The following is a 25,788-nucleotide window of genomic DNA, read 5'->3' as shown; positions in this document are numbered from 1 at the left end:
TACTACCTCCTCACTCCACCCCAAGAACCATTCCTTATAACATAAACAAAGAAAAAAGTTCCACAAAATTAAATTACTTGGCAAAAAACATTAATGTCATATTATTTCTCACTATTATTTCTCAATTTTTAAAAAGAGCAGAGGGAGGCAACTTCACATATTTGTAAAGGCTAGGTTTGATTTTTATAATTTCAAAGAATTGTTTCAATTTTTCTGTTGCTGTTACTGTTCATTTACATTATTGCTCTTTCCAATTACAATAGTCATTGCATATAGTTTTCTTGGTTCTTCTTACTTCATTTTGCATCAGTTCTTAGAAGTCTTTTCATACTTCTCTGTATTCATCATATTCATTATTTCTAGCAACCCAGTGATGTTCTATTATATTCACATACCACAATTTATTCAGGCATCCCCCAATCAATAAGGCCCCTCTTTTAACATCAACATTCTTTCAGTGATATTGTGTAGCTGTGAATCATTGAAAGTAAATGTTGCTGAAGAACTGAAGGATCATTCAAAGAAACTCATAGTGGATGTGAGCAGGCTTTCAAATAGTATGAATTAGTAAATAATAATACAAAATCAGTAGTGTGATGGATATGCTGAGAGAAATTTAATAATTAAAAAAAAGATGGATTGGCCCCAAAGTGGGAGTGAGGGACAACCCAGTGGGTAGCCTATGTTCACCATTATTATCCTGGTCACTTCAGGAGAATAGAAGGAAAATCTGAAGCAGGTCAAGCCTCTGAGGCAAATTTATGGGATAAAATGAACAAAAGTCACACCAGATGTGCAGACACATATGGATTGTGACCTGCAACATTTGAAGGAATACCAACACTGACAAGATCACAGATGCCTTGCAATATGAAAGTTCACAAAACTAGTCATATGCTAGATCATAGAGATTCAAAGACACAGAAATTGAGTATATTGTATTTTCTGTGTGTATTATTGGTGGAAAGAGAGCAAGGGTCCAGTTCCAGATTAGCAGATCACTAATTGGTTGAGTAACCATAGATGAAATTGGCTTTTCAGCATTCTCTAAATTTGACATTGTGTGGTCCCATCCCATTGACATTAACAAATAAAGTAGACCAAGGCATCTGGGCAAAGCACTAAACTCTACATCTAATCCCTATCAAAATAACTCTTGGCAGAAAAGATAAACTCAGAACTGGGGCAATAATTGTGTAGGGTAAACCTAGATGAGGCAGTAGGCTAAGGATTATGGATGTTAAGGGGGTACCAAATAAAGGTCAAGAGGAGGTAAAAAGGAAGGAAGATGCTAAACAGAAAGATAAAAATTAATTCTGATTTCCTCCATTTCGCATTTTACTTTGATTCTTTAAAGAATCATCCTTCCTACAAACCTATACAGTAATTTCACACTCTGACCCACTGACAATCAGCGGTGTGGCCTAGGATGGAAGTAGCACTTGGAGAGAATGCCTTCACATAGTCCCTATGTCCATCATATTCCCCTTTGCTGTGAATGGGAGAAAAGGACAGAGGGAAATGATCAAGCAAGAATCAGAACCTTCCCTCACAAGATTCTAACTTTTAGTTGCCACATAATGGAGTGGATAACTGCAGAATTTGATACATGGAGCAGGTTATAATCATCACACATTTATGGAGCATCTATTTTCTAGAAGGCCTTGTGCTAAGTAGTAAAAAATATAAGATCATGGCAAGGGGATGATTTTCTCCCCTCTGTGCTACACAGCAGCATCAGAAGCATGCCTACAAAATAAAGTTATTTTATTTTGCTTTATTTTGAATGTATGTCGTAATCCTCTGTACCTTATCTCCAATGCTCAAATTTCTATATTTGCAAAAGGCAGCACTACTAAATATGTATCCCAAAGAGAACAAAGAAAAGGGGAAAAGGCCTATTTGTACAAAAATAATTATGGCAGCACTTTTTGTGGTGGCAAAGAATTGTAAATTGAAGGGATACCCATCAATTGGGGAATGTTGAACAAGTCATGGTGTAATTGTGATGGCATGCTACAGTGCAATAAGAAATGATGGTTTCAGAAAACTGAATTGATGCAAAGTGAAATGAGCAGAATCAGGAGAACATTGTACACAGTAACAGCAATATTATAATGATAATCAGCTGTAAAAGACTTAACTACTCTGCTCAAGACAATGATCCAAGACAATCTCAAAGGACTTATGATGAAAGATGCTTTTCCCCTACAGAGAGATCTGATGAACTCTGAGTGAACACTGAAATATACTTTTTTCACTTCATTTTCTTTCAGAAAATGGTTAATATGGAAATATGTTTTATAAGATTTTACACGTCTAATCAAAATCATATTGCTTGCCTTCTCAGTGGGTGGAGGAGAGTCAGGAATCAGGGAGAGAATATGGAACTTAAAATAAAAAAATTAATATAGTTGGAGAATATTTAACAAAATAAATAAAATATATTAAATATTTTTATTAAAAGAGAGGCAACATGGCATTATGAAAAGAAAGAAGGTCTAGAATCTAGGAAGATTTGGGCTGAAGTTCCATTTCTGACACATACTGGCCTTGTGACTGTCATTGTCATTTGACCTCTTAGGTTTCTAGGCACAGAGGGAAGTTGCTAACCTGCTTTGATAAAGGAAGTTTCCTTTTCTGGGAGCCCCCTTTACTAATAGAATCACAGATCCAATCTCTTATCCTTCTCTAGAAAAGGAGAAAAGAAGTGTGGAAAATGTGAAGTAACCTCCAAATCATTTATAGTTTATTTTGCAGTGTAACCAGACATAGATCAGAGATTCCCATTTATACACATATAATATAGACAAGCATGAATATCTTCTCTATGTCTGGCCATTGCTATTTATTTCAACCATTAGCAGCCCCAAATGTAGCTGAGTAGCAAAGAAGGCGACCCTAGGTCACTGTAAGCAATCCACAACTTGTCTAAGTAGGAACTGATGATTCTTCAGCTAGAGAAAAATAATATAAAGGACACACATGAAAAAAGAAAAGAAAAATTTCCAATGGTCATGTCAGTGAGTCAAATATTATTTTAAAAAACCCTTATCTTCCATCTTGGAATCAATACTGTGTGTTGGTTCCAAGGCAGAAGAGTTGTAATGGCTAAGCAACGAGGGTCAAGTGACTTGCCCAGGATCACACAGCTGGGAAGTGTCTGAGGCCAGATTTGAACCTAGGACCTTCCATCTCTAAGCCTGGCTCTCAATCTTGCTGCCCTCTCAAATAGTATTTTTAAGTGCCTACTATGTGCCAAGTACTCTCCTAAGTGCCAGACACAAAGAGTTTTTTTTAAAGAATCCCTTTTTTCAAAGACTTCATGGTGTATTGAGGGAGGGGGGCAACATGAAATCAACTATGTACAAACAAAGGAGGTAAGATTCTGGAGAAAAGCTTTCTAGGCAGGAGGGACAAGAAGAAAAAATTCAAGAGTTGGAAGATGGAGTGTCTTATGTGAGGAACTACTGGCAAGGAAGCCAGTGTCACTAGATTGCAGCAGATGTGAAAATGAGTAAGACATAAGAAGACTAGAAAGTGAAGAAGGGACCAATTAATGAAAGGATTTAAAAGTAAAAATGCTGGATTTTATATTTGATCCTGAAAGTGATAGGGAACTACTGGACTTTATTGAATGAGGCAAATAGCCATTCTATTAATTCTCCCTCGATCTGAACATTTACTTCACTAATCTTGAAATAATTCATTTTATATTTTTAGGAAGATTTGCAAGATGTAAGAACCCATGAGGGATCCTTCCACAATGAAGATCTAATGAGCCTGGCTTACTGTCCTCATTAGACCAACTATACTATGCTAATTCCTTTCATGCCTTTATGCCTAATTAAATCTATAACAGGGCCTTGAACATAGTATGTGTTTAATAAGTGCTTGTTGAATAAAAATGAGAAATGAAAAGATAGCAGATGTTAAATTCCCATCCTCTCGAAAAGGGATGGGGCCAATTAATGGGGCCAGAAAGGAAGAACCCCTCTGAGGTAAGAAAGCATGGTCTAAATTATCATGTAAGAAAAGAAACAAGAGGCTGTGTCCAGTTAATCTAGAGTTCATTGGCTATCGAAATCCAAGGGCTAGGTAGAAGAAGGAAGGAGGAAAGACTTTGCGGCACTAGTCTAAAGTTAGATTTATAAAATAACCATAATATATATGTTTGTAATATATTTTATATATATACATATATATATATATATAATGTATGTGTGTGTATAGCTTTCTTGTCATTGAACAATTTCATGTCACTTATCCAGATGGAAAGGACCCTGTCCTGGGAATGAGACCTGACTTTGTCACAAACTAGCTCTTTAACTCTGGGTGAATCATTGCGCTTCCACTAGGACCCTGTTTTTCTCCTTGTCCAAAGAAGTATAGAAGACTTTCAGATCTCTGTGGTCTCTTCTACACTAACATTCTACATTTCTATATAATCTATTAGATCAATCAACTCTGAAAGATATCATAGTAATATATCATGCCTGTCATCCTAGGGCTATTTACTTTAATTCACTGAAAAAGACTGAGTAGCCTAATGGGTTGAGGACTTACATGGGTCCAAATCTATATAGTAATATTGCTCTTGGTGGCAGAGAGGACTAGAGAACTATACTTGGTATTTGTTACCAGTTTCGATCTGGTGAATTCCCATTGCCCATTAAACTCTAAAATAATATCAGACAAGCAATTATGTAGCCAACTCCTTATCTGGGAATGGTTCTTGGTATTCCTTAATTGTGACATGCAATCTATGAGACGCCATCCATCTAGTCCATAATTACAACCACTCACAATGACTTTGACACCTAATCACTGAAAATGTATTATTTTTTTTCTGGCATGATTTTTGTTTTGTTTCTAGCTTCTTGACCTGGCAATAGGCAAGAAGCGTGAAGGGGGTCATCTTCTAGATAATAACTATACCCAAATTATCTCAATTTTCCCATTTTCTAAAAGTTGTGACTGTCAGGAATGGAAGGTGTTTCATTTGTGATAATCACTAAATTTCAAGTAGGTTGCAAATGAAATTACCAGGTATTGTATGAAGAGGAGTAATTTAAATCCTTTGTGGAAAGCAATTGGGCTCTTAAATAAGTCTGTCTGTAGAGATTATGTGTCTAAGTCTATTTTAAAGTGCTCCATTTAAAAAAATCTATGTCTTTAAATTTATTTTACTATTATAATCATTTTACTAGGCATTGAACTGCAGCCACTTATCTACAGCTGTCTCTCTCTGACACCCACAGATGTATTCTCCCACACACCCACCCACGCAAACCTACACTCTGACTCACATTCAGAATGATTGTCAAAAAAAATCCCCACTCCCTGTCTAACAAAAGTGTTCTTTTCAAATACGTGCTATTTGTTTTTGATCTATTTCCATGTATCTGTGAGTCATCTGATCTGTCTCTGATCTAACTCTGGAGACTAGAGCCTACATGTATGTTGTTTTGCATGTATTTGGCTAGCCTACTACATCTTCAAACATCTGGTATAAAATCCTGAAAAACCTTTGCCATGAATTAATTGTTTAGTTATCCAAATGCTGACAAATACTCCTAATTAAAAATGTTATTGTAGCACTAGAAACCAGAGGGCAAATGTGTCGGGGATTGTAAATCTAGTTAATATTTCAAGAACAAAAATACTTGCTATCGTATGTTGCCTAGCTGGACAACCAATTAAATGGCATCATGAAGGAAGAGAGAGATTATTAATATCATTTCCATGAATGAAAGTATAGTACAACTCCACTTATTCAGAAGCCATTTTTTTGGTACCCACAATAATCCAAAATTTATACAGGAGCAAGCAAAGAGGGGAAGGAAGCTAGAATAGTGGATAGAATGCCAGGTATGGAGTCAGGAAGATCTGAGTTCAAATTCAGCCTCAGACACTTCCAGCTGTGTGACCTTGGACAAGTCACTTAACCCTGTTTGCCTCAGTTTCCTCTTTTATAAAATGAGCTGGAGAAGGAAATGGCAAACCCCTCTGGTATCTCTACCAAGAAAACCCCAAAGGGGGTCACAAAGCATAGGATACAACTGAATGAAGAGGTCATTGAGCAACCAAAAGAGATGTCATGAAGGCCATGGATTTTAGTCATAAAAACCCATCAAATGCTAATTCAGAACCAATTTTCTCTCCTTATGCAAAGTTCTTATAATTCTTGAGATCTGGTTTTTAAACCCACAATAAAATAAAAGTACGAAATTAGAAACATGTATGGATGCTGCTAGAAGCAGAAAAACTGACTTCAGTAACAGTGGGATTACTTGACATAGTAAAGGCTAGCATGAGCAACAAGAAATGAAAAACAAATAAAAGGCATAAAAATACCAAAGACATGACAAATTCATTCATTTCTGTTGATGTACAGCTGAGAACTAAGTAGATACAATTTCAAAATACTCCTTAAAGACATAAAAATCAGCTTAAATAATTGAAGAGATATTTTCTAGTTCATGACTGGGCTCTACCAATATAATACAAATTACAATACTACCAAAATTAACTTAAAGATTTAGTGCTATACCAATCAAACTAACAAAGAGGTACTTTATAGAACTAGACAAAAAAAATATATTCATTTGGAAGAGTAAAAGATCTAGACACTCCATGGAAATAATGAAAAATGGAATGAAGAGGAGTAAAATACTGTAAATTAGTAGTCAGAAATACTTGCTACTCTTTAAAAATAGAAAAGGAAAACAATGAAACATACTGAATAAGATAGAATGAGAAAAAATTTAACTTAATAGTCCAGTATTCAATAATCCTTGGAACATAAATTGCTTGGGAAAAAAGCTGTTTGGAAAAACAGAAATTAGATTTATATTAGTATCTTACATTATACTCCACAATAAGCTCAAAATAGGTATTTGACCTGAATATATGTTTTTAGACCACAAAATTTTTTTTAGAAAAACACTAGATCAAAACTATGACAAAAGAGGGAATTCTTTTCTAAGGATAGGTGATTACAAAAGATAAAATAGTTCCAGTTACATGAAATTGAAAAGCTTTTGCATGAATAAAATGAATGCACCTAAGAAGAGAAATCATTGACTGAGAAAAATATCTTTTCATCAAATATCTTTGACAAGGGTCTCATAACTAAGATATTTAGAGAACTAATAGAAATATAAAGGCCAAACTCATTTCTCAATGTTTTAAGTTATCAAAAGATATGAACAAATTGTTCTCAAAAGAAAATCTGTAGATATTAACAATCATGTTGTAAGGGTGAAAAATGATTAATTTTTAAGGGTTGGACTTGATTATTTAGGAGTATAGTTGCCAGGAATTTAATTAATTCCAAAGATATTTTATTTACAATTTATTTACAAAATGTAGAAAAAGTGAAGCAAGAAATCAGAGAGAGGATAAGGTAAGATATCTAGCCTGAGCACTAAGTAATTTATTCCTGGACCCTCTGAGCAGGGAAAATTAGTTTCGACCATCCTCAGCAAAGCGGAGGAACTGGGCAGTTTCTCAAGAGGATAGGTCTTTCCTGAGGCTGGTCTCTTCAGAGGAAAAACCAGTAGTTAGGAGTCAGATTTTTTCACTCACCACATGTCATTTCAGTCAGCAGATCCTTCTGCCCCTCTTCACCAGTCTCAACTCAAAAGCATGAAGAATTGCCTTCTAGCAGAAGTGAAGTTCAAGTTGAACTCCACTCCAAGAATCCCATCTCTGTGAAGTATTCTCTCTTAAAGGCATTTTCTCTTGTGTCACTTCCCCTAATTCCACATCTACCAATCCCAGCTGACACTCAGCTCTAGGACTGCCCAGAAGGCAGTTAGTCGATTCTGATTCATTACCCACTATCGCACACATGGGTCACAGACCTCCCACTTCATGATTAAGTGGGGTATTTGCACTTTTGGTGATTAGATCTAAATTGGCAGATCTTCATACTTAACTTTTAAGTATTGTGTTTGCACTCTTTGTGATTGAATCTAAAAATAGGCAGGTCTCCATAATTAACTTTTAAGTAGGATGTTTACACTTAATGGGATTAAAATCTACAAAAACAGACATGAGTTACAATTTAATTTTTCACAATTAGGGAAGAGCTAAGTATCTTCATTGTTACAATCAAGTGAGAGTCAAATCCAATCTTCACAATATGAAAGAATTCTCCAAATTACTAATAAGAGAAATACAAATCAGACAACACTAGGGTTCCACCTCACACCTAACAAACTGACAAAAATGACAGAAAGTTGAAAATTTTCATTATTAAGAGTGAGTTTTGAAAGTCAGATCTACTCATACATTGTTGTTAGAGTTGTAGATTGGTCCAAGCTCTTCTGAAAAGTAATTTGAAGTTATCATAATAAAATACCTAAAATATGCATTCTGTGTATCCTAATACAAGGCACATATACCTCATGGAAGTTAAAAAAAAAAACAAAAACACCCATATACATCAAAATATTTAGAGCAGCACTTTCATAGCAGAAAGGAGCTGTAAACAAAGCACATGCTTATTATTGATTGGGAAATGGCTAAACAAGTTGTGTGGTCCATGAAAGCAATGGAATATTACTGAGCTATAAGAAATGAATGTCATGAATATAGAGAAACTAAAAAAGATATGGATCAATGTAAAGTAAGCAGAACCAGGAAAATCACATATTCCATGATCAAACCAAAGCAAATCAAAAGAATAGCAACAAGACCACAATTGAAATTGAATTTTGTAAATTATAACGACCTATTAATATCAGTTTCAGAGAAAAGGTATGTGAATACCCCCACCTCCCTTTTTTGTAAAGGTTGAGTATTATGTAGTAGAATATTGTATATATAAAATACTTGATCAGTGTGTTTAGTTTAGCTGAACTTTTTTTTCTTTCTTTTTCTTTTTGAGTATATATAATAGCTCTCTGGGAGGGAAAAACTGTAGTGATATATTGAGAAATGTGAATAATGCAAAAACAAAAGACAGCAATAAAACAAAATTCAGAACAGCAGATAACTTGATGGCAAGAGGACAGAAAGAACTCTAAAATTCATGAGACACAGAAGTTGGTGTCATTTCATAGGAAAGTTGAAAGAGATCTCAGCAGCAATCTAGTCCAAATCTTTCATTATAAATGAGAAAAAGGAAACCCAGGGAGGTTAGGTAATTTGCTCAGAGTTACACAGATCAAAGATGTGAATTGGACCCAACTATGTGACTTGACTTATTTCAGAGCCCACACACAGCATGGTCCAGAATCATATAAATAAGTGATGGTGTGAGCTATTGTCAGATCCAGGCTAGATGAATATCATCATTAAAAGGTTGGGTCTTTGTTTTAGGGGAATGTTTGGGGGTTGTCAAAATCATCGCACAATTGACCAACTTCAATTCAATCCCCTCTCTTCTTTCTAATCAATTCTGAGACCAGTTAACACCCCACCTATAGCTCTATCCAAGATATATATCTTGATGCACCAACTCTTTGGTCTATCCATGGAAGTGCAGGTCAAAATCTAAATAACAGACATTCTTTGTCTACTTTGTTTTTCCCATATGTATGCAGAGATGTTTCTGAAGCTATCTCATACTGCCTCAGGAAATCTGATTGTTAAATTTTCATGATGAGCATTTCCTCCTTGGAATTTGACAAACATTACAAATCAAGGTTTGATTTATTGTTTTGTTGATAGACTTTAAAAAGTGATGGAAAAAATGTTCATAATACAGATTGAATTTAAAAGTGTCATGCCATTTTCAGAGAGCTAGTGTTAAGCATTTACCAGCACCATCCTGATAAATAGCTATTTTTTTTTGTATGATTATGGATCTCATTTAGGAAGCTTTGAAGTGTTCTGGAGCTTGATGCAACCAGCACAATGTCATCTACAAATCACCATCTAAAGGAAATATCTCTTCCATCTGGAATCTTTGCTGGACAGCCTCCATAACAGTGGCAAGCACCTTTGCTGAGCATATGTTTCCCTGTTAATTGTCATTTATAATTACAGTCATTAAGTAAAGTTATTTCCTATTACACATAAGAAATCTTGTATGATTTAAACATATATAGGAGGCACAATGAAGAAAGACTTTAAGATGAAATTTTGCTCCATCAAAGAATAATAAAGTAGTAGTTAGTTTTTGTAGCAATTTAAGGTTTGAAAAGCGCTTTATAAATATATCTCATTCGATCTTCACAGCAACCCTTGGAGTAGGGGCTATTATTGTCTTAATTTTACAGATGAGGAGACTGAGGCAGAATGACTTGCCATTCACCTAGTAAGTGTCCAAATGTCAAATTTGAACCCAGGTCTTCCTGACTCCAGATTCATCACTCAATCCACTCTTTCACCTTAATGAAATACATTTTTTTTTTATTTTTAAATTTTTACTGTCATGCAAAAAGCACACTTCCATACTGGTCGTTGTTGTAAGAGTACATTCATACATAACCAAGATGCCAAAATAAAACCATAAATACACTGATGTGAAAGATAACTCCAATAGTTCTTTCTCTGGAGGTGGATAGCATTCCTTTTCCTAAGTCTTTCAGGATTGTCCCAGATCATTGTATTGCCAAGAGTAGCCAAGTTTTCAGAAATAGTCATTGTCTAGTATTGCTATTGAAATACATTTTTAATAAGTTCAGTAGGATCTTGCATTTTCTTCATCTTTCAGTCAATAATTTGACATCATAGATGTAGTCTGCTATAGAATGTTGCCTGTTTCTTCCTTATACTTTCATTGAGAATGCCTTCATTTTGTCTGTAGGTCATTCTCATAAAAATTGTGTAGAGCTGGGAAACCAAAAATATGAGTCAATAATTCTTGAGGTTTTCTCAATGTCTTACTTGCAATAATAATGATATTCATGATTATTTTCAAGCATTTTATATCCTTCCTGTCACAGACCTTGATCTCTCATCCTTAACTTTATTTTGCTTCTAACACCGTTCTCCTTTGGGTAAACTTGATCTAATCCAGCTGCTTTTTCTCTCTTTTCCTTTGTGAAATGTCTACTTCCTCATGTGCCACATGTTTTTTTTTCCCCCTTGGGGTATGAAAATTCATTTGTTTTCTTCCTCTTTTGTCTTCTGATATCATTTATAGTAAGAATGGAGATATTGATGTGATTCAGTTCTTCCAATCATATTGTCAAATCACTGATCATTGCACAAGAATCTCAGTGATGGTTAGGCTAATGTTTTTAAAACCTTTACCTCCTGAGGCCTGATTTGCACCCAGGACCTCCCTTCTCTAGACCTGGCTCTCTATCCATTGAATCACCCAGCTGCCCTGTTAGGTTGTTGTTTTTTTTTTTAAATAGATAATCTAAAATCTATGATTCCTTGTACCCTTTGCTTAATTTTCTGCCAATGCCACTATCTTCAGAGAAATCTGCTGATAATTTATTTTAGATAGCTATTAGTTAACTAATTAATTAACTAATAACAATGTTGTATGTAAGAATATAAAAATATAAATGTATTGATAAGGTATATTTTGGGCTCTTTTTCTTACTAGTTTGAAACAATTCTGTCTGTGACTTGGACATGACTCATAATTATAAGTAGAAATTTTATTTTGAAGGAGAAATACTGCATGTTTATAATTCAACATCACCCCCCCCCCAAAATGTAGTGAGTACCTGTTATGTATGTGCAAGGGTCTACACTAGGCCCAGGAGGTATAAAGCATTGAATATGGGGTTGGGATTCCTAGGTTTGAATCTTGTTTCCATTACTTGACAATAATAGTTTCCATTTCTAAATCACTTGAAGGTTTACAATTACTTTCTTTCCTCCTAACCATTCAGTTAAGATATAGATAGCTCAGACACATCCACTGCCAAAATGATATACCAGCAAGCATAGACTGTAGAGAGAATTAGAGGAAAGTCCCCAAAACATTGGGTGGATTGCCACGAAAGGTTTATGGGAAGATATGGATGAAAGCCATTCAAAAGGCAACATGGCACAATGGTACTATCTCTAGGGTCAGAGGACCTAGGTCCAAGTTCTACCTCTGACTCTCTTCTGTGTGACCTTGGGCAAGTTGATTAAATGTTGCTACTCTCAGTTTATTTGTGTGTAAAAGAAAGGGGTTGGACTAGATCACCTCTGTGGTCCTTTTTAGCTGTAGGTATATGATTCTTTATCATTCAGTCAACTAATATTTATTAGGTATCTTCTATGTATCAGACACCCTGCTAAGTGCTGGGTACACAAAGAAAGTCAAAAACAGTCCCTACTCTTAAGGACCTCACAGTCTAATGAGAGAGACAATATGCAAGCAACTCGGTACTAACGAGCTAAATATAGGCTAAATTGGGAAGTTACCAAGATTATGAGAGGACTGGAAAAGGCTCCTAATAGAAGGTAGGACTTTTTTGTTGTTTTTCCCAGACAACATGATTTTTTATGATTTTAATGATTTATGATGTTATGATTTTAATGATTATTTTCTGACATTTTGTCATCCATGTTCTTTCTCCCAGCCCTCTCCCCTCCTCAAGACAACAGGTAATATGAAATGAAAGATACATGGGTTGTCATACAATACACATTTCCATGTTCCTCATAATGTGAAAGAAGACACATGTTGTTTATACTAGAGAAGAATTCATGAAAGAAATAAAGTGAAGAACAGTAGACTTGAGTAGGCTTGAATCTGCATTTCGACTTTATCAGTTCCTTCTACAGTGGTGAAGAGCCTTTTTCTTCTCTTGGAGTCCCTTGGAGCTGTCCTGGATCCTTGCATTACTGATAATAGTCAAGTCATTCACAGCTGATCATCGTATATAATTGCTGCCACTGTGTACAACGTTCTTGTTCTGCTCACTTCACTTTGCATCACTTCATGAAGGACGAACTTTAACTAAGACTTGAAGGAAGTTAGGGAATCTAAGAGGCAGAAATGAGGAAGGAGAGAATTCTAAACATGGCAGACAGCTAGGGAAAATGCTCAGAGTTGGGAAATGGATAGTCTGATGTTAGGAAAAGCAAGGAAACCAGTGTCACTAGATCATGTAGTTCAAGGAAGGGAACAAAGTATAGGAATCTTGGAAAGATAAATGGAGGGGTCAAGCCATAAGATGAGAAGGTATGAATGGGCTGTGATTTTCACCATTGGAGAGTCTGTTCTATGAAGAGATTGCTGAAATCGCAAATCCATTGAAGTATCATGGTCTTGAGAGGACAAGTAGGTATTGACGTAAAGGGCCATATTGCAGTGTAGAATTTTAAATTTCCCATATGCCATTAATGTTAAATATTTGCCTTGCCAAAGGTAAACTTCCAAATTCAATGGTTCTTTTTAGGGGTCTGTTTGCACACCTTGCAGTTGAGTGAATTAACTATAGAAGACTTAAGCCACTTACTTATAAGTAGCATATGAATAGTCTATGCATTAAAAATAGAGATCCAGCTGGGGTTATCAAAATTGAGTCATATTTCAAAATAATAAGCATTGTGAGTCAGTGCTGATACAACTAAAAATAGTAATGGAGTTATTAAAAGGACATGTCCACGTGACAGCAAATCCAGGTTCTAGCAAGTGTCGTGGACAAGGGTGCCGGGCGGTATCTTAACCCCCTAACCAGCTCTACGGTATCTCTTTTGGCACCTTTGTAGGCCTCATTTATTTCTCTTGCCTCTTTCAGAGGACTTTGCCACCCAAAAGCTTAGCGGCTGATGAGTGGCTCATAGTCAAGTTCATACATAAGACTCCCCTGTATGCTGCCACTGAACAAACTGGGCTCATCTCCTGCTTCATCTTCAGCTTTGTCACAAATACAGACAGACAATACAAAAGCTGAGAGTGGTAAAGAAACCTTTTGGGGGGAATTTATGAGATATGTCCCTCTTACATTTTGAAAGCTCAAAAATTTAGAACTTGAAGGAACATAGAAGCCAGTTAGTCCAACCTCCTCATTTGAAAGATGAGGAAACTGAAGGACCCCCAAATTAAGTGACTTGCCCAAAGTCACCCAGGTAGTAAGAATCAGAGGTAGGACGTGAACAAAGATCCCCTAACTCTAAATCTACTGCGATTTTTTTAAACTTTATTTTTTGTCTTGGAATCAAAACTAAGTCTCAAGGAAGAAGAACAATAAGGGTTAGGCAGGGACTTGCCCAGGGTCACACAAGTAGGAAATGTCTGAGGTCATATTTGAACCCACAACCTCCCATCTCTAGACCTGGCTTTCATTCCACTGAGTTATCTAACTACCCCATCCACTGCTGTTATTGTTGTTTTTAATGCCAAGAGTATCAAACTCAAATACAGTGGCCACCAGACTGTGCAGAAGAATCCCTGCAGAAAGTAACATATTACCATTCTTTATGTTTCATTGTATTTCATTTATTTTGTGAACTATTTCCCAATTACATTTTAATCCAGTTCAGTCCATACTCAGGAGTGTTGTGAGCCTTTTGTCATTAACTGGACACTTCTCCTATATACTGTACCATGTTTTTATTTACAGTCTTCTAGTCATGGGAAGGAACCCTACTTCATACAAATAAATTGGCAAATACTTAAAAATAAGCATCTGTTTTCCTGACATTGCTACCATGGCTTAGACTTAGACCTTTTGTGTTGGTTGGCTGTTTACGCTAATATTAGATTTGCCCAATGGATGATGCTTGGAACTGATATCATCATGCCCAGTGCTGGGAGTAGTGGTATTTTTTTTAGCATGCTCAAAAAGTAATTTAATTGTAGAATCACAGAAGAAGACATAGGTTCATAGAATTAGAACTGGAAGAGATCGTAGAAAGCATTGACTCTAACCTTTATTTTAGCAGATGAGGAAACTGAGTCTAATAGAAGGTTACACAACTAGTAAGTAAGTATGTAAGGCAGGAGTTGAACCCTTCCTGATGCTAAATCCATTAGTTCACATTGCTTTGTATTCTTAATTTTCAAAGAGACATTCTCTTCTTAAATTTATATAAGAAATAACACACTCCAGTGGAAATAAAGGGAAATAATGCCAGATATAACAAAAGATATATCCCATAAGGAGTAACAGTAGACCATTTTTCATTTTCTTTCCTTCATGAGTTTTTTCTTCTATAAGCAATAATTTGTCTTCTTTCCCAATATGATAAACATGGAAAATGCATGTTACATGATGGTACATGTAGAACCTATATCATATTACCTGCTGTCTCAGGGAGAGGGAAGAAAGGAGAGGAAGAGAGAGAACATGTATGGAAAAATGACAGAAAACAACTATTAAAAATTATGTCTACATGTAATTGGGAAAATATAAGAAAAAAGAGTAATAGTAGATGTTTTAATTCATTACAGCATCATAATAAAGTATTTTCTGTGAATGAGGTCTTTGGATATGATTTTTAGTAGTCAAGATCAATACAACCATTTTTAGAATAGAAACTATTTTTGCTCTGTGTGCCAGGAATATATAGCACTGTGACAATGAATGAAAAGAACAATAGATTAATTGTTGGATGATCTGGGTTCAAATTCTGGCTCTGGATCTTGTTTTGTTGGCAAGTCACTTTACCTCCATGGACCTCAGTTTCATCTGTAAGATGAAGAAATCAGACAAAAGTGGTCTCTCTTAGGTCCTTACCTACAATAATTCCTATGATCCCGTGACTTCAAAAATCAGGTTCAAGAGACAAAAAATGGAGAAAAAGTAACACAATCCCAAGACAGGTGTGAAGATTAAATTTACCTCTACCCTGATTGTGAAAATGAAATTAACTCTCCCCTGATTGTGAAGATTAAATTGTAACCCCTGTCCATTTTTAGATTTAATCACCAAAAGTGTAAACATGCTACTTAGAAGTTGAGTGGGGAGATCTGCCCATTACCAAAAGTGTAAACATCCCACTTAATCATTAAGTGGGAGGTCTATGACCCACATGTGCAATAGTGGGTGATGAATCAGAATCAACTGACTGCCACCTGGGCAGTCCTAAGCAAGGCATTAGACTTAGACTTTGTCCATGTAAAAAATGGAGGAAGACACAGGAAGTTACACAAAAGAAAGTGTCTTTAAAAGGGAGTTATAACTTCCCTGGTCAGTTCTACTGAAAGTTCTTCATTCTTTGGAGTGGAGAAATGTGGAGAATCTGTTTACCAGACCCAAGACTCTATTCCTGGTGAGGCTATTCCAAAAATCTCTTCCTTTGCACTGACACATGGTAAATGAAAAGCTGACTCTTAACTGCTGGATTTTCTGAAAACAACAACAACAACAAACAAACAAACAACTAGCCTCAGGAGAGACTTACCTCTTGAGAGAGACTTCCCCAAGTCTCCCTCCACCCCCACCCTTGCCAAAGCCAACTGAAACTAACTCTTTCTGCCTGGGTTGAGCCAGGGGCTGGGAGTAAATTACTTAGTGCTTAGGCTAGATATCTTACCCTATCCTCTCTCTGATTTTCTTACTTCATTCTTTCTATATTTTGTAAATAAACTGTAAATAAATCTCTTTGAAATTAATATAAATTCCTGACAAACCTATTTTTAAATATAATTCAGTCCAAACCTTTTTATATAATAACCCCTTTTACCCCCTTACATTTTATTTGGCTGACCATGACAGTTGTGATGAAATACCCTTAATCTTTCTACTTTTCTTGACTTTTCCTTTACTTTTGTGACTATCCCTAAGTCAGTTTTTAATAGCTTACTTTGAGTCTACATAAATCAGCTGCAGAGGTAAGTTCAATTTTTTACTCCTTTTTTCCCCTTAAAAATAAATATAGCACAACTACTTTTAATCTTAGCAGCTGGACCCTGAGGCCTCATCTAGGGAAACTTCCCAAAGGTTCCCAAAGGTTCCCCAACCCCCCCCTCCAACAACCCAATTAGCAGACACTCAAGTTCTTACCTGGGGAAGAGTCTAGCTTTGCCTTACCAGCAACAAGTAGGCTGTTTCTTAATTAGCTATGAGGGCAAAAACCTGGGGAAAATCTTTCACTCCCTCTGAAGAGGGGTAAAATAGTCCTCCTCCTGCCCCAACAGAAAAAAAAACAACTCTTTCTTTTTTCCAAACCCCATTGTCCATAGTATTAACTTAAGTAAGAAGTAAAACCTGGAGAGATCAGTCAGGAAGAGTAGTGTTAAAGTAACGATGATAACAACAAAAAACTAGGGGTTTTTTTTTCCCTAAAAGGCTTTCACAGTCCAAATAAGGTAAAAAATAATTTATAGTTCTAGGTAATTTTATTTTTCTATTCCTAAATATTGTGACAAGAAATGCTACCATATGAAAAAATTAAAGCTGAAATGCAGGCAGACATGCAAATTCAATTGGGCAATTTCAAATACTTCTTACATGGTCAAATGTCAAATATTGACCCCATGTTTGATTTTTACAAGCCTGTTCCTGAACCATTAAAAGAGGAAAATCCTCCCCCCCTAAATAAAGCTGGAAGACCCCTCTTCTATATCTCAGCTGTAGAACTACCTCTCTCATGCTCTGCAACTCTTGGCTGATCTTACTTCCCCTGATCCTTCTCCTGAAATCCCATCTTCTCCTGTTCTTTCTCCCACCCCCACAACCAATTACAGCCCTGAGGTAATCTCATCCTTCTAACAAAACTGTTCCTCCCGAAGCTGACTCATCATTACCTAATTCAAATAAAGGCCCTTTCCCTTTCAGAGAAATGACTGAAATAGGACTCAATGGGGATGTGGTGACCCTAAGACTCCATATACCTTTTACTTCCAAGGACATAAAGGAATTGATAGGAAATGTACCCACTTATGAAGAAGATCCCTTTGTGGTAATGAAAAAGATGGCTGACATTTTTTCAGTATAATCTGTCTTATAAATCTGTTGAAAATATATTCCAGACTTTCCTAATGGAATGTGAGAAAAATGAAATAATTTCTCATGTCAATAAAGTCCGGGGCACAATGCAGCACAGTGTTAATCACAGGATCCTGAATGGTACTATAACAACTCTGAAGATTATTTACAATTATATCATTGTAGGAAGGCTATTCTAGCTGCAGAGAGATTGCTCTGAAAAAACATATAGATGGATAGAATTTGAAAAACTTGATCAATCAGATGATGAGACACCCTCCAGATTTATGGATAGGCTCATTGAGTTTGGGGGTTGGCATCTAGACTGATCTTTCTAAAGAAAATGACATAAGACAAATTAGAAGACACTTTGTCAATAACTCTTCCAAAGTGATCATGAATTATTTTAAGACTCATTGCTCAAGGTGGTCTGAAATGGATCTGGATGAATTGAGAAAAACTTCTGTTTCAAAAGGAAACGAAGAAAAAGAGGAAGAGACTAATAATTTCATGGAAACGATTCGGAAAGAATTGAAATATTTAAGAAATAGGATTGATAAACAGGAAAAATGGCATGATACTCAACCAATGGCATTTGCCCCTCTCTGAGAATCTATTGATCCATTACCTGCCACTTCTGTGAGCAGAAGGGCCACAAAATGATGAACTGTAGAAATTTATTCAAGGCAATCAGAAATAATATGCAGTTTAATAACAACTACAGAAATAATAATTATAGAAATAACTATAATAATGATCATAGAAATCATAACTTTAGGACTGATAGAAATTACTATAATGATTATAGGAATCAAAATTTTAGAAATGAAAATTCTAGGAATAGAAATTGGGAAAATGATAACTCAAACTAACTCCATAACAGTATAACTTAAGTGGAGTTTGTCCAACAAATACTCAGGGTGCTACTTCCCCTCCACATGGGGCAGAAAGTGGTTTCCCTTAGATGCTATTGATTTTGTTGATATTAACCCTTTTCAGTTTTGTCTACACTGCACATAGTAGCAAAGAAGAAGAAACAGATTTTTGAATATAGTGGGCAAGGTTTATAATTTAATCTTCACAATCAGGGGAGAGTCAATTAATTTCATTTTCACACAAGGAAAATGCAATCAAGCTTTCAATTAATCATTGATTAGCCATGCCTACTATCACTAATCATCAGTTATTAGATAGAAAGATAGAAAGGAAATTTAAGAGAAAATCCCCTCAATTAATCAACCAACAAATATTTATTTAGCAGCTGCCCTGTGCCCTGTACTATTCCTGGCAATGAAGATATAAAAAGGGAAAAAAATTTTTAAGCCCTGTCCTGAAGAACCTTACATTTTGTTAGGAGTGACAACATATAAACATACATGTAAGCATACAGAATAAGCACAAAGTATTGTAGGTTCTTCATTTTCCAAGAGGACTATTGGCATCACTTGACTTAAGCATGAATTGGATTTCAGTGAGGCAGTTGCACAAAGTCATTAGCTTCACTCTTCCAGAGTCACTGATGTCCAGTGGCAGAATAAAAGTCAAGATGACTGGCTATGGCCCAGGATACAATGGATGAACTTGGAGCCTTCACAATCTGAAAGTAATCTAGGAGGAAGCAATGTCAAAATCTTTGATTAGAGGAGGCTCTCCCACAAACCTCTTTCTTTTTTCTTCCTTCCTTCCTTCCTTCCTTCCTTCCTTCCTTCCTTCCTTCCTTCCTTCCTTCCTTCCTTCCTTCCTTCCTTCCTTCCTTCCTTCCTTCCTTCCTTCCTTCTTTTCTTTCTTCTCTTGCCTTCCTTTCTTTCTTCTCTTACCTTCTATCTTGGACTCAATTCTAAGACAGAAGAGCACCAACTGGGGTTCACACAGCTAAGAAGTATCTGAGGTCAGATTTGAACCCAGATCTTCCCAACACTAGGCCTGGTTGCTCTCTCCACTCTAATACTTAGCAGGTACTACCACTGGGTACTTTCATAAGTCTTCATTTCTCTGAGTCTTGACTCCACTGAAAGATTAGGACCACTATGAGATTTAGGATCATGTATTCCCTATCATCATAGGAGATTCCTGAAAGCTCAGGTGGTCATAGATCTATCTACAAGTGGAGGGAAATCCAGAGGCCATCTAACCTAACCTCTTTATGTTATAGACAAGGAAAATGAGACCCATTGAGGTTAAGTGATTTGCCCAAAGTCATATTGATATTAAGCATCAAAACAGAGTTTGAACCCAGGTACATTACTCTTTCTACTCTATGATGGTGCCTCCTTCTGCACATTTTCCACTTCCAGTCCCCATCCTAATTACCCATGAGAACATGACCCAGTAGCTGAAAGCATTGCATCTTTATTAAATTAACTTTTATATTATAATAAATTATAGTAATAATCAATCATTAGATTAATGGGTGAATGGGTACAGTGACTCATAGATATTAAACTTGAATTTAAATGAATTAAAATGCTTTAAGAATTATATATTAATATTGTAGAGGCAATATTATAAAGTGGATAGAATATTGAACTTGGACCCCGGACAGGTCACTTAACTTCTGCTTAGGGTCAGAGAGTTTAGGGCCAACCACAGTGAGAGGAGAAAGATCCATGTCACACAGAGGGGAGGAGATAATGTGTCATAGAGAGAGGTGGGGTCACGGTCATATAGAGGAGCAACGCTGAACCAGAATACACAAATGATCCAATGGAAACCAATGAAGAGGAGACTGCAATCAGACTGCCTCTCTGGGGATAGAAGGGTCATCAAAATTCTGAGCCCTGGAGTCCATTTGCCCAGTGGGACGGATATCTCCCAGGCTGAGAAGGTTACCCAGAAGAGACCTTGATCCAAGGGGATGGGCCTTGGTTCCCCTCCTCTCTCGCATCCTTGTATTAGTACCAACCGACTAGGAGATAGGCTCCCAAGCCCAGGAACTAAGATTGTCAGCTGTGGGGAGGGTCATCACTTCCTAATTCAAACCTTCTTCCAAACATTTCACTTTGGAATTGGGCTGCATTACCAGCTGGATTCTGCTGATTCTTTTCTTAAATTTCCTTCCTGTGACTAGGTACCAACATGAACACCATCCTGTTCTTTGGTCTCCTGAGTTTGGCTGGTGAGTGTGAACATGGAAGCCTTGATGGGAAAGGTATTAGGATGCAGGATAAGGGAGAAGACAGGAGATAGAGATTTGGGTCCTGATTAGGAGTGGGAGGAAAAGACCCAAAGGGACAGGAAAGGCAAAAGAGGAGCATTGCTGGAACCACCAATTTCTTTGCAGACTCAAGAACCTCCAATTTCCCAAGCTTTCCCCTGACACTAGAAAACCTCAATCTCTCAGCACAAAGAATAATGTTTTTAATGAAAGGTCTTTGGGCACAGAGACATAGGGTTGGGGAGAATGGGCAAGGGTAAGAGTAAGAGAAGAGGGAGGATAATGGGAAAGGCTAAAGGAGCAGCAAGAAGAGTCAGAACTAAGAGTTCTTTGGTTAGAAAAGAAAATGCAGAACTACACAATGACACAACTTTGAATGCAGGCCTAAGAAGGGGTTCATGAATTTGTTTTTTGTTTTTTGTTTTTTTGAGAAGGAAGAGGGGATATTTTAATAATGGTTTGAATGTAATTGGTTTCTTTATAATCCAATGTATTCTATTTCGTGCATTGAAAAGTATTATTCTGAGAAAGGCTCTGTAGACCTCACCAGACTATCAAAGGGGTCTATGACACACAAAACAATGTTTTTCTTTTTTTTAATCTGCATTAGAGAGAAAATAAAGGGAAGTCAAGATTACTAATTTTTGATGATCACGAAGTCATATGACAGACTGTTGAGAGAAAGAGAGATTGGGGTGCATAGAAAGGGAAATAGTGAAAAGCCTTAAGAGGAAAGACTGTCATGGAAAATATCTGAATAACCTGTTAAGTTTCTGTAGCACTTAATTTTTTAAAAACATTTGCATATATTATTTTATAAATGTTTAAGGAATAAATTGCCCTAGGGTTTTCAAAGTTTCCATGGCCATCACTTCATTCATTTATCTACTCATTCATTCATTCATTCATTCATTCATTCTTCTCCTTCTACATATGAGGAAATTGAGACCCAGAGAGGTTAAATAACTTACTCACTGTCAAATAGGATGTGTAAACATCGAAGGAACACATTCTGAGTGCAAAAGATTCTGCTATGCATTGGAGAAACTACGTTTAGATGAGAGTGGGCCCTTGCCCCTAATGGAGCTTATATTAACAGATGAGATACAAACACCAAGCATAATAACAAAATATTACATCATAATTTCACCAAAGAAAGGGGAAACAAAGTGCCTTTTCAGAGTCTGAGGATGTTACTGCTTAAGGGTTCAGGAAGAGCAACATTTGAATTGAGTTTTAGAGACTAGGAAGGAATCTGGTGTTAAGAAAGAAAGGGGGAGGCAGCTGGGTAGCTCAGTGCATTGAGAGTCAGGCCCAGAGATGGGAGGTCCTAGGTTCAAATCTGACCTCAGCCACTTCCTAGCTGTGAGACCCTGGGCAAGTCACTTAACCCCCATTGCCTAGCCCTTACTACTCTTCTGCCTTGGAACCAATACACAACATTGATTCCAAGATGGAAGGTAAGGGTTGAAAAAAAAAAAGAGAAAGGGAGAACATTTCAGGCAGAGGGAATGGAATCAGATCTCCTGAAACTTTCTTTGTTTCTCTCTATCCCTCCTTTTTCTCTTCCACCCTCAGTTACTCACTTGGCTGATAAGAAAAATGAAAATTCTGGCACTAAGTTTTTGGCCTACCTGAAATCCGACTACCAGCCTTGTGTGGGCACCTTAATCCACCAGCAGTGGGTGGTAACAGCTGCTCACTGCTACCTACCGTGAGTGATGATGATTCAGTATATGCTCTTTTCTCTAGGGTTCCAAGAGCAAGATGGGATAGGTCCCAATCTGGGGACCCTTTCCACCCCCCCCAAAAAAAAACCCTAAGCAAGGTACTGACTGGTTTCTAGGGCTTTTACAGCATAAGGACAAATTAATTTGAGGAATTCTGGGGAAAGGATCTTAAATTCTTTTTTTTAGGATCTTAAATTCTTACATTACTGATTCTCCAAATGATGGAGGTGGGGTGGAGTCAAGAGGCTTTTGGTTGTCTGGGCTCATGAGTATATAAAGGAGAGGGGAAGTCTCTGAGAATCTTTCCTCTGGGGAGGAGAAAGATGTGGGTGATAGAGGAAGAGACAGTTCCCAGAGCTAGGGATAGTGATATAAGAAGGAGGGCGGTGGGGGTTTTAGGGAGAGTGTGTAGACAAAGAATTGAGGATAACATTTTCTCCAGGGATGAGAAAAAAAAAAGTCTGAGCTCCCTAGGGGGGAAGAGAGAGAAACAATAGGGAAGAGAAAATATTCAACCAGATGTTGAGAAAGGAGATGTCTAAGGGCTCTTTAGATTCGTAGAATCTTAGAGCGAAAAGAAAGCTCAGATACATGGCATAATCCCTTCACCTTATAGAAATGGGAAATTGAGGTCCATGGAGAGAGGTGTAGTGACTTGTCGAAGGTCCCTTGGGGGAGTTAAGAGCAAAGCGATAACTTGATGAAGATTGTCAATGAGGTTTCCCCATCTCCTATGTCCTGTTGCAGATTCCTTCAGGTGAAAATAGGCTCTCCAAACGAAAACATTAAGGGTTGGCTCCAGGATCAGGAAATAAACTATGAATTTCTCTTCCGACATCCAAATTTCACAGCAGACTCTCCTGAACATGACATAATGTTGATCAAGCTGGCCAAGTCCAACAACCAACATGTGCTGGTAGATCTGCCTACTAGTATCAATGACCTAGACGGATCAATATGTGTTATTTCTGGCTGGAGTCAGAACTGGAAATATCCTTGTGAGTATCAGATGGCTGCAGCGCCTACTACACCTTCAGTGTAGTAGCCAAGCACTCATGTCAGGACTGCTTAGGGCAAATGAATTAGAGAGCAAAAAGCCCAGTTGGAGGGAGAAGAAGGGTCAAGATGAGGAGATACTGGGGGGTCCATCAGAAGATAAGCAATCGAATAATAGGTAATAGATCCTTCTGTTCCTCTACCCTCCTCTTTGGAAAGAACTCAACTGCCAGATGGAGATGGAGATTGATATAAGAGCAGAAAAGGCAGAAAGCATTTGAGCCCCAGCTGAGTGGTGGCCATACCTCTTTGGAACTGAGGCTAGAGATGATGGCCAGTGAGTATTGGTTACCATTCAGTGGAAGACATAGGAGTTGCCCTCACTAATCAAGCCTACCATAAACCACTGGAATTCCCTGTTTCTGGGGCACTTCTCTCTTTCTCAAATACACATAGATACATAAATGGGTATGTGTTCACACAAATCTAGGTACACACCAACCCATACGTTGAAGGTTATGGATTTTCCAACTTTGGATAACTTGTTCCTTTTAATTCTATAATCTTTAGTTCTTTTCTTTTTCCCTTCTTCCTCCTGGGAAGGGGGCAGAAGAGAAGAGGATCATAGAATTAGAGCTGAAGGTATCTTAAAAGCCACAAAGTCCAACCACTTAAAAAAAAAAAAACCAACTCTTTCCTTCTTACTTAGAATCAATACAGTGTATTGGTTCCAAGGCAGAAGAGTGGTTAAAGACTAGGCAATGAGGAATTAAGTGACTTGCTCAGGATCACACTGCTAGGAAGTGTCTGAGGCCAGATTTGGACTCAGGACATCCCATCTCTAGCCCTACCCTCTACCCACTGAACCACCTAGGTGTCCCTCCTCTCCAACAATGTTTTAGAAACAAACTCAGAAATGTTAAGTGATGTATCCAAGGTCACACAGCTAGCAAATATCAGAAGCAAGACGACCCAGGGTCTCCCTGACTCCAATTCTGACTTGCTGTTCACTGCACTGTGTGAAGAAGGTTGGGAGGAGGGGATGCCCATGAGTACAGAAAAGGAACAAAGAGAAATAAAAGTCTGTCCTCTCTTCCTTGTACCCAGTCACAGATGCAGACATTCAAATAAATCAAATGGCTCGGTGGCTTTCTCCTGTTCAATGCAAGGGAGCCTCTCCAAGAAATATCACTGCCAGGAGCATGAATAATATGTTCTGTGCAGGAATGTATCCACATCAGCAGAACGTCTGTCAGGTACCTCTCTCCTCCTCACTGCTCTCTCTTCCACTTTTTAATTTGGTCCGAGTTGGTATTGTCTTGACTCCCCCACCCCCCCCCCACCAGAGTTTTTGCCTCTGAGGCAAGAAGCCAGAGAGATTGGGCTTGGAAATGTACATCTCTCCCTCTATTTTCTGAGTCAGATCTTGGGATTCAGTAGCTGTATTGTAGCAGTCTCCATCTCCTATATGTGGCTGAACTATATATTATGTCTAGCTGGGGACCTGGTGAGATGGCAAGAAGAATGGTGTGAGGAGGATGTACCTTCACCTTTCGCCTCATTTTCCTGATCTCAGCTGCTGAAAGAACCCTTCAAGATGACCCTTGGGTTCCTGGGGATGGAGACTTAGCAGTCAGGGGTTGGGGAGGGAATTTGGAGGAATGGGAAGATGGGAAGGAAGAAGGCATTCTGACCCTATCTGTCAATTCTTTGTCAGGAGGTGTCTGCCTCTGCAGCCATTTGCAAAGGACAGCTCCATGGGATCCTATCCTGGACAGATGGATGTGTTCTGAAAGGGGATATCGGCTACTATACCAAAGTATACAAATACAGAAACTGGATCCTTGACATTATTGAGAAAAATTGAGGCACTATTGCTCCCTCTCCTGATGACCATGACTCGGGGTATAACATTGCTAGTCCTTTCTTCTCCCTCCAGCCTCAGAACATAACTTGAATGGAGTCCTCGAAAAATACCTTCTCTGTGTGATTTATTCTTAATTGAATCTGTCATGGTGGGATAGGTGATTGTGGGGTACCTTAAGTAGTGGAGAGAAAACTGGATGTGGGAGCGAGAAACTAGATTTTTAAAACTTATTTCCTGGGTGACTTTTGGAAAAGT

General features: G+C 37.4%; 1 protein-coding gene across 1 annotated transcript in view; it reads left to right on the top strand.

The window, feature by feature from the left end:
• Nucleotides 1-25,642, top strand: part of LOC103103225 (serine protease 58-like) — a 112,916-nt gene extending 87,274 nt beyond the window's left edge. The window contains exons 2-6 of the mRNA XM_007494531.2: nt 20,854-20,901; nt 22,519-22,654; nt 23,418-23,668; nt 24,774-24,922; nt 25,384-25,642. Coding sequence (XP_007494593.1) covers nt 20,862-20,901; nt 22,519-22,654; nt 23,418-23,668; nt 24,774-24,922; nt 25,384-25,533 — 726 coding nt within the window. The 5' untranslated portion in view covers nt 20,854-20,861 and the 3' untranslated portion in view covers nt 25,534-25,642. The remainder of the gene's footprint in view (nt 1-20,853; nt 20,902-22,518; nt 22,655-23,417; nt 23,669-24,773; nt 24,923-25,383) is intronic.
• The last annotated feature ends 146 nt before the right edge of the window (nt 25,643-25,788 follow it).

This window comes from Monodelphis domestica, chromosome 4 (assembly GCF_027887165.1).
Source record: "Monodelphis domestica isolate mMonDom1 chromosome 4, mMonDom1.pri, whole genome shotgun sequence".
Taxonomy (NCBI): Eukaryota; Metazoa; Chordata; class Mammalia; order Didelphimorphia; family Didelphidae; genus Monodelphis; species Monodelphis domestica.
Note: the sequence above shows the minus strand (reverse complement) of the source record. Positions and strands in the feature narration are given on the sequence as shown.